We start from the raw sequence: 10,382 nt of genomic DNA, 5'->3' as shown, positions 1-10,382 counted from the left end.
CCCATTTGGCTCCATTAAAACATCTTCATGAATAGCCATCATTTGATCTTCTCCTCTCCACTTTTGTGCTTCACCGTTTTTACTGCACCACGCCTGTTCCATTTCCAGTGTGCTACTATGCCATTATGCACTGCTCTGTTCTAATCTTAATTGTGAATTTTTTTGAAGTTCTTCCATGGGTGGAGTGGACCTATGTCACATTCTTTGTGTTATCCAGCCAGTGAAGCAAATCGCATTGCATCATAGCTTGTGTGTATATTAGCACTCATAGATTCTCAAACGTACATAGCAACTTGATCGATGATTTATTAAACTTTGTAGACTCCATCTCTTGTGTGGTGACCTCCATAGTTTAACGAACATGTTTCTTGCTATTCGCTAGTCGCATCTATCATTTCTTTTCTTGTAGATCTCTTCCCTTGAAGGGTTTTAGGCGAGACTATTGAGTTTTATTTCTAATTTTTTGGCCTGCCCTCAATGGGTAGGCCTTAGTAATCGTTTGGCCTCCAAAGAGAAAAATAAGCATTTAGTTCTTTTTATGTTCACTTTTTTTCATCCATTGATTGGAGGAGCATGTGAGAATCCCATGAAATGCTCCACCTTTTTCTCTCTCTCTCTCTTCTTCTTCTTCATCCCTTCAATCCTCCATTTTTTCTCCCCCCCTTTCTCTCTCTCTTTGTCTTCTTCTCCTTCTCTCTCTCCCCCTCTCAGCTTCCAATTCATCTCACCATCTAGGGCAAGCCACATGAATGAAATTCACCTTGTTTCTACAAAGAATTGTTGGCACTCACCGATGAAGCACTATTTATGGTAAAGTATCCATATGCCTTTAATGCACATCTACCATCATAAGGAGCTTCTCATCAACACACACATACATAAGGAGAGATGTTGGAATTCTTAAAGGCTATGAAACACTTGATCCGAATTGATATAAGAAAAGAACAATGAGATCTTATTACTATGAATTGATATAAGAAGAATTCTTAAAGGCTATGAATTGATAATGCTTCAAAACACCTTTTATACTCCCTTTTAACAAATATGATATACATAGTGTATATTAGTCCTTGACAACCCTGCACGCATTCTTTAGACATATTCAGCATGCTCTTAACATGTTCAATATGACGGTTCTCTAAGACAACTCGCACTTTGGTTGAAGATGGCCAAAACTGTTGACGGAGAATTCTTATTGGCGAGAACTCTTATTGCTATAAGCGCTTTCTCTGTACCAGAAGCAGGGCTTAAAGATGGAACTCGCCTAAGTTATCCTGCAACCATCAGAACACGTTATGGGTCAAACGGGTTTACAAACAAAAGCACCTGCGACGTTAAAATGAAGTCAGCATTAGGACAAAGGCATGATGGGCCCTTCTTTCGGATGCAGGCCTTGTTTTGTTTCACATGAACGACGCACCAAACGGAAACATCGCCACGACGCACCAAACAGAAACATCGCCCGAGCACCCGTGCTGTGACTTCAAAATCAAGTCACAATTAAAACAAAGGCATGATGGGTTGTTCTTCTTGCGAGCGCAGGCCTGAATTTTGGGCCAATTACGAGTATAGACTTTTTGAAACCGCCAGTTTCAACCATTTCACATGAACGAAGCACAAAAACAGAAACAGCACCCGGCACCCATGCAGCAACGTGAAAGAAGAGAAGAATGGAGGATGAGCAGATGGGCTTACGTGGAACAGTCGGTCGAAGTGCTGAAGGGGTAAGGAAACGAGACACCACAGTCGGCAGGGAGCGAGGAGACAGCGGAGGCGACGGTGGTGATGGATTTGGCTGCTGACTCGAGGCATTTACAGATAGACTGGCGGGAAGCGGTGGTAGTGGCGAGAGAATTGAGATTCTGAACTCCAGAGCAGCAAGCGGAGGAGGAGGTGGGTACAGGGGAGCCTGTGGTGAGGAAAGAGGTGCATTGGGAGAGGGAACTGGCGACTGTGCTGCAGGAGACTTGAGCATTGGAAGTGAAGATGAAGGAGGCCAACAACACAAGAGAGCCCATGACAGCAAGGCGAACTTGAATTGCCATGGCTTCTGAGCAAGTTTGTATCTCTTATCGTTGTAGTCCTATTCTCATTTTATAGCGTCCCATACTTACACCTTGGTGTTCCTTCTCTTCTTCTTTTTTCCTTGCTAAGCTTTTCCAAAGGGTCTATGGAAAGTGGGTGATTTTGAAGCTTATTATTTTCCTTTGCTCAGATTTTCCTGAAATTTTGAGGTCCCGAGAAACGTTTTCGGTCAAGCTTACCCCACTTAAAAGTTCAGTTAATGAATAATAATATGTTAAGTACTCTACTTATATGTTTAAGTATTAATAATGATATGTTGATATGTTATGAAGAATCATATTTTGAGTATTAATAATGATATGTTAAGTATTGATCCTTAGCTCAGCCCACTTAAAAGTTTAGTTAATGAATAATAATATGTTAAGTACTTCTACTTATATGTTTAAGTATTAATAATAATATGTTAGTATTGATCCTTTTATAACCGTTTCAGTGATAGCTCAACTACTCTGACTTTCATTAAAAGCATCCCATAGTGGTTTCGACACCTTGTTTAAAACAAGGTGGCAAAACCCCTATGGCCTTGCTTTGATGAAAGAAAGTCTTAGAGCAGTTGAGGTAGTAGCCCATTAAAAAGTAACGCAAAATTAAATGCTAATCTACTTTCTAGTGCGGTCAACTTGATTCAAAACAAAGGAAAACTGACCCTTGGCTTGGATAAGCCACAAAAACCTAGCACTTTCCATTGACCCTTAGGAGGGCTGACAAAATAGTTCTATTAAGTATTACAAAAGACTATGTCCCTTTTCATCTCCCCCACCTTGGAACCTCTCAACCCCCCTTGTCAAGGCCTCACTTGAGTCAGTCTCTCCCCTTTAATGCTTCACATGCCTCACCTACCCTACCACCTCCACCTATTGGGTGGTCATTCATTAGCTCATTGTTCAAGGAATCTGCCTTTGTACAATGGATCCATATCATAAGGTTGTTACACTAACCACCTTTGGAGAGGACAAGGACCCCACCAACTTGGAGTCTAACTATATTCCCCTATGGAAAAGAATTTTGAAGGTCGGTTTCCTTACATGAATTGCTAGTTGTAAAATATCTACATAAGATGAACAAACATGAGATGAAGTTTTATTTAGGGGGATTAAATGATAGTGGTAGGTAGTGACAAGATGGCACACTTCTCCATTATATCTTTTGTCATAGTTAGGAACCATTTATTTCTTCGTTTAAAAATTCACATTAATTTGTTTTCATAAGGGAGCATTCAAGGATAAGCTGGCCTACCATATAAGCTAGGAATACACATCTTTGGAAATTTTCTAGCTTAGGAATACACCTCTAACACAAAATTTCTAGTTTAGCAATACACATCTTTTCACTTACTTGTTTTTACACATGGTGTATGAAATGATTGATCATTGGGAAAATTCTTACTTATAAATGATTAGCTTTTAGTAATATTTAGATATCTATTTAAACTTAAATAATGTATCTTTTATTAATCACAACTTTAGGAAAAACCAATCCTTCTTTGAATGGTAAAAAGGGGAATTTGTGGGTATTTTTAAAAAATATTAATTATTTTTAGCATCACTAGAGTGTGCGTGCGTGACGTGCATGCATGTGCATTTAGAAGTGAAGAATTTGTCTATCCGTTGGTACCATGCTCTTGGGGCCTTTTCAGCCTGTACAGATCCCTCAAACCCAGGTGGTTGAGCCATGTACACCTCCTCCATGAGGTCACCATTCAAGAATGCTGATTTAACATCCATTTGATAAACTAGCCACTTTTTATGAGTAGCCACCAATAGTATTGTGCAAATAGTGGTCATTCTGGTAGTTGGAGCCAAAGATTCCTAAAAATCAAACCCTTCAACCTGCGAAAATCCTTGTGCAACCAATCTGGCTTTGTACTTTTCCAAAGTCCCATCGGCCTTGTACTTTACCTTTCAAACCCACTTGGTGCCAATAACCTTTCTGCTCCCTTTCTATTAGGTGGTCGATCTACCAGCTCCCAAGTTTCATTCTTCATGATGCTATCATATTCTACTTGCATAGTGTTTTCCAATCTCGGTTTGCAAATGCTTCCTCCAAACTCGCAAGCTCCTTTACTTTTGCAATAATCTCAGCCATCAAGGCCATATTGACTATGTGAGTAGAAGCCCTCCTTTGCTCCTCGATTCTTTGAGACCACCTTGGTCCATCTGCATGCTACTCAACAAACATAGGCATCTGGTTATCATGGTTGTAGAGTTGCCTTACCCATCGCTGTAATGGCTTTTCCGATGGTGTAACAACATGTTGGTGACTTACACCTTCATCATCTGATATTTCCTCCTCCTTTATAGCTCCTGGGACAGGTTCATAGTGAATTACCTCTTCGCTTGATGATAAAGTGGAAGAGCTCTTCTCTGCCTCCACTGCATGTGGCTGCTCCCTGAACACCACATTGCAGCAGCTCGCTATGATCTTCTTTGCCTCTCGGTCATACAACTTATAGGCTTTCTTCTCATCACAATAGCCTAAGAAGATACATTTGGTGTTTTTTGGTTGTAGCTTGTCTCTCTCTTTGTCTGGTACATGCGCATAGCATTCACACCCAAACATTCTGAAATGGGAGATAGATGGCTTCTTACCACTGTAAGCCATAGGCATCTTACCGCACAAGTCAACATGCACCAACTCTAGAGGAGCGTTTGACCTATTCTTGCTTTCTTGTGGGAATGGCTTTCTCTGTTGCTTGCCCATCATGCAAGCTTCACACGGTTCTTTGATTTTTGCTACTGCAGGTAAGTGAGCAACCATACCTTGCTTCTTGTAGAGGCTGCATGGAATAATATAGACCTTTCTTGCAGATCATGTGACGGGAGGCACCACTATCCAACACCCATGAATCAGTGGTTGATGCTTCTTGAACTGAGGAACACTCTTCCTCAAAGGCCAGAAATAGATCCAAATCTGCTTTCGCTGTGTTAGATGTCTCTTTCCCCTTATCTGTCTTCTTCAAGGTACCATTCTTTTCATCTGCTTTCTTGACCCGGCAATCTGCAGTCACATGGCCCTTCTTCTTGCAGTAGAAGCATTCTCCCTGAAACTTCTTCTTGTCTCCCTTCTTCTTTTTGTCACCATTAGTAGAGGACACATTTGGTGGAGGAACCACCTTTTCCTTTTGCAGTGGCAAAGAACGCAGCATCCTCATGGCTGCCTCCATCTCGAGCTTTAAGCCTCAATTCCTCCTCCATAAGTAAAGCACAGAACTCCTCAAATGATAATGGTTGGGGTCTCACCTGAGTGTTAAGCACTATTACCAATCCATTAAACCTTGGTGGACATATTCAGAGACACCGCTGAGCTAGCTCTTCGCTAGTCTTTTGTATCCTAGCACTAGCCATTTGGTCACATAGATTTTTGATTCGGGTTATGAACACCTCTGCTGTCTCTCCATTAAACTTCTTAGCCATGAGTTGATTCTCCAGTTTTGGATCCTTGTCTGATTTCGCGTCTCATACTGACTCTTTGATATGTTCCAAGCCACAGTTGCCTTCGATGTATGCTGAATCAAGGTCAAAACACTATCAGTAGTACTTGTAACCAGGGCACATAGAGCATCTGCATTCTTGTGTTTCCAAACTCGTAGAAGGTCGGCATTAGGAGGTATCATACTCCCCGGATTTGCTGGGTCAGGGGTTCCTTGTGATTCTGGGTCAGTCCCCAGTACTGTCTCTAGAAGCTCATATGAATCCAAAATAGCAGTAATTTTAAACTTCCACAAAGTGTAGTTCGTACCATCTAGCTTGCCTTCGGTGAAGGTTGGTGGGCGAATCCTCAACGCCTGGATTGTTGGTGCAATAGTAGCTGTTGAACTCGATCCGCTTCCTATTGCCATCACTCCATATGCTGTTGAAGCCCTTGCCTCTCTTCTATTCTTCGATCCTTAGAGCCACACCTCGCGGCTCTAATACCATGTTAAATTACACGGCGTAGCGGAACAGAAACTGAACAAAATAGAGAGTACATAGCAAATTGGAGACGAACAAACTTTTCCTTCAATACTTTTGTAGTATAGATGATGGCTCCATCCACCCGTGCGCTCCCACAGTGGAGCTTAGATGGTGATCTAGACAGATACTAGGTGAAGAGCTACTAGCTAGAAGATCTGATTTGATCTGAACTGATCTGATGCAATGGACTAGGGAGGTCGCCTCTTTATAGCTATGAGGGTGGTAGTCGGATCAATGTAACCGACTAGTTAACCTAGTCGGTGGAACCAACTAGTCGTCCATGAAATATTCAGGGAATATTCCCTATACCGTTGCCTCGAGGGCTCTCACCCGTGAACTCCCACCAGGGGGCCCGCTGGCCCCCAAGACCCAGCAAGAATAAGGGGCTCTCACACAATCACCTTTCTACCATCAACGGTCTCATTGATAGACCTCATCTGACATGCAAGTCAGGATTCATCCAGTGCCCCGGGCTCACACATGGCTTCTCCTCATATGGGGGCCTTACAACTTGAGCACCTTGGACCACTGGTGGTTACCAGGAGGGTGGGGCATTGAGCATATCTAACACCATCATCCATGTACATATGGTGGGACATGTGTTTATGTTATATATAAGGGTAGATTGATATGAATATTGAGAACTCTAGAAAGGATCCTAAGTCACATGTGCCAATAGTCTTTAAGGACTTAGGCTAGCCCATGTTAGGGTCCAATATATATTTTATCATGTTCATCTTTTTGGTATTTAGTAGAGAGAAGAGTGTGTATTTTGTATAGCTAGTAGGAGGGTGTCTTCTCTTCTTGTTATCATGGTGTGTGTATTGAGTATGTGAGTTATATTTTCGTTTAACATGGTATCAGAGCTATATGGTCAACCTAGCAGACGAGAGTAAATGACTAGAGATCTTGTGTTAGCCTCAAAGTGAAAAATGTAGATCTCAATTTCTATGTCAACTCTCATATCCACTAACTATGTGACAATTTCCTTTCTTCTCTAATTGTTTGTTAGTTACATGGATTCCTCAATATTTGTGGATTCCATGTCCTCATTGATTGTGTGGGAGAGGAGTGTATCATAATTTTGTAGTGTGTAGGAGTGGATTATGTGTCCTACAAAGGCATTTTCCTTCCCTTACTATCTCATTTTCAAATATTTCTCATGATTGCTCAAGTTTGTTGAGTATTTTGCTGAAAGATTGATAATAGAGGCTTATTTTTATTAAAGATGTGTCACTATGTTATGAAAGCTTCAAGAGCAAGAGTCTAGGAAGAAGCCAGAGAAGGAAAAATTGAGAGCTTGCAAAAAGAAGCTAAGAGTAGCTCGAGTAGCTTGTGACATGTAACTCAAAGCAAAGAAGCTCTTGAACAAGACTAGAATGGCATGTGGAATCCTTGAGGGGAAGTTTCATGGAGTTATGGAAAGCTCACCCATGGTTGTGTTGGGCTATCATAGATTATGGTAGAAGCAATCGCCAACACATCTCCATGCCCACACCTCCAGAGCTACATGCTTCTACATACCAACTGCTATATGCATCTAGATGTGAACATTATATGGGCAAAAAATGGTGTGAGGATAGGAAGGGGAATGCAAAGAGGGAATAAAGTGGAGGGTGGGAAGTGGTCTATGGAGATATGGTCAAGTGAGCTGACATAGTCAAGAGATGTGAATGCAACCAGAGTGGGAGGATTGGAGTTCCAACCAAGGGTGGGTTGATGGGGTGTAGAAGCTAACATAATGAGAGTGGAAAAATCTAGGAGCAAGAGGTGTGTGCAACACATGTGGAGGAAAGAAATAAATTTATATGTACTTAGTTTGAAATGAAAGTATATACACTAATATTTATATCCAAGCACTAGTACATGGAAAAATAATAAAAATATCCTATGTTCTACATATACATGTCATCATAAACTTTCCTACAAATCCCCCCTCAATGACATGGTTGATGTACTCTAGTGACATCTCAAAAGTGCCAAGTGTATGTAAAGTACCATGGTCACACAAATTCATCCTAGGGAGATATAGCACTTATGGGGAGTACGTAGAAGAGGGAATAATGTCATACCCCACCTTGACATTGTATTCCTCATCCCTAAGGCATCTTTGAAGAATATGAATGATTTTGCAGAGAGAGATTTCATAAATATATCCACCACACTATTCTCCATAAGACAATAAATAAGATTAATGAAACCATCATCAATACAACCCTGAATAAAGTGATTGTGATTTTTGATGTGCTTCATGAAATTAAGTGATAGTGATTTTCAATGTGCTTCATGTGAGGATTAAACATCAGGTTGTAGTAGTGTTGATTGGCTATCACATTGTCTTGAAGTAGCTACACCCTCTAGGAATGCTACAAATCATAAAAATCTTTATTAAAAAACATTCAACTATGGTTGCATTTGTTGCCTTGTATCCACATCACTAGATGAAAGAGAAACTCTGGGCTACTTCTTAGTGAGTTGTGATATGCAAGAAGTGCCAAAAAAGGAACCATAACCAAATGTAGATTTGTGGTTTTCAATATTCCCTACCCAATGAGAAACTATAAAAGTTCCACAGGCCCTTTCCTCCAGCATAATGCAAACCAAAGAATAACGTGCCATGCACATCTAAGAATGCTCTTGGCTACATTACAATGTGTAACAATAGGACACTGCATGAACTAAGAAAGCAACCTAGTGGAAAATGTAATGTGAGGCCCTATAGATCATTGAAAAATAAGACTGGCCATTAACTACATATAAAGAGTGCCATTAAATGTGTTTGCATCATTATTTTTGCTAAATTTGAGCCCCTTCTCCATAGGAGTGGAGACCAGGCTTGCTATCCTATTTTCCAAAAAATTTGCCATGTATTCAAGGCATACTTGGATTGAGAGATGGCAATTCCTTCTTGATTTTGCCAAAAGTCCAATCCAAAATAGTAATGTAGCATAATAAGACTAGTCATCTCAAATTGAGCGAAACTTGTGTTTAAGTACTGACATTTTCTCCTCATTTTCTCCCATGAGTATAATATCATGCACATACAAAATTAGGATGATCAAAATGTCTTGTTCTTGTAGAAAGTGTAAAATTTTCTTACTGGGAATATTGAAAAATTGGGCAAATAAATTTGACTTAAAGGGAGTATTGCCAAAAAATGTGGATGGTTAAAAAGTGTGTATCTTTGATACCCAGCACATCAGTGCTTTTCACCATACAAGGCCTACTTGAGCTTGCATACTTTGTTGTATTTTCCAAACTAGGTAGCTACATCACATAGACATCTTCTTTAAGGTCTCAATTCAAGAAAATAGTCTTCACCTCCATCTGATACACTGACCATCCATGAATTACATCAAGAGAAACAACACAACATATTGTGGTCATTTTGGTCATGGGAGCAAAGGTTTAATCATGGTCAATCTCTTCCTCTTGTTCATATCCTAGTGGTACAAGTCTTCCAATTCATCATTGGTATGATATTTGACCTTGTGCGCACATTTGGTGCCAAATCATGGACCTTCCCATTGGAAGATTTATGAGATCCCAAGTGTCATTCTTTTGAATAGATCTCATTTCTGATTCCATTGCATCCATCCATAACCCTAGGGGGGTCACTAAGAAATATGCAAGATAGCACATGTCAATGGAAGGAGTTTTATATTTTTATGGCGTTATAGAAAATATACATACATAAGGGGTTTTTTAATTTGAAAAGTGAAAATTTTCATACATAAGGGATACGAGAGGGATACTTTAATCATCTCAAAATTTACAGAAGGGGTGTACATAGGTTATAAAAATCCATAGGTAGGGTTTTTTTTAATACCCCTTAATCACACATGCTATATGGGGTTTTCACATAGTGCCCCCTCCGGGTCCATAACGAATTTCTCATAGCATCTTTCAAACATGTTGGCTCACTTGCATTTTGCATCACCATGCTCATTTATGCAAAGTTGACCTGATTGGAGGCTGGACCGTGTCTTGCCAAGTCAAGGTTGGTCAATGGAATCTTGAACAATGCCTTTTGCCGATCTTAAGATTGTTTTTTCTATGTGTACAATAGATTGACCCCTTTTTTTTGTAATACACTTTCAAGTCCTCATTTGTTAGTTGATGAGAGAGATCGGACATGCTTTCCTCGTCTTGAAGGAGAAACCCACCTCCTTGTATGAGCAAGGAGCCACATGCAAATTGATATTCAAATGAAATGAGAAATACTTGGAAGCATGGAGCCAAACAACTTAATGATATTGAAATCAATTTTCTCTCTAGAATAGTCTCATGAATTGTATCAAATGATCTCTAGGATCTACTAAGCGTGTTATGTGCTCCAACACT

At 40.2% G+C, this 10,382-nt stretch overlaps 1 protein-coding gene across 1 annotated transcript; it reads right to left on the bottom strand.

Annotated features, from left to right (window-relative positions):
• Window positions 1-1,089: 1,089 nt before the first annotated feature.
• On the bottom strand, window positions 1,090-2,062 carry LOC147894479 (non-specific lipid-transfer protein P3-like). Its single transcript, XM_087385244.1, has 2 exons — window positions 1,696-2,062; window positions 1,090-1,274 (listed from the first exon to the last, which is right to left on the bottom strand). The coding sequence occupies exons 1-2, from the start codon at window positions 2,043-2,045 to the stop codon at window positions 1,265-1,267; spliced, it is 360 nt and encodes a 119-aa protein (XP_087241370.1). The 5' UTR covers window positions 2,046-2,062; the 3' UTR covers window positions 1,090-1,264.
• Between the last annotated feature and the right edge of the window lie 8,320 nt (window positions 2,063-10,382).

Source organism: Dipteris shenzhenensis, chromosome 14, assembly GCF_047967505.1.
Source record: "Dipteris shenzhenensis isolate YYH24624 ecotype China chromosome 14, Dip_SZ_1.0, whole genome shotgun sequence".
NCBI classification, from domain to species: Eukaryota; Viridiplantae; Streptophyta; class Polypodiopsida; order Gleicheniales; family Dipteridaceae; genus Dipteris; species Dipteris shenzhenensis.
This window is presented reverse-complemented; position numbering and strand designations above follow the sequence as displayed.

Bases quoted from the DNA above. Each gene is read 5' to 3' on its own strand.
- LOC147894479 (XM_087385244.1), bottom strand. From the start codon at position 2,045: ATGGCAATTCAAGTTCGCCTTGCTGTCATGGGCTCTCTTGTGTTGTTG.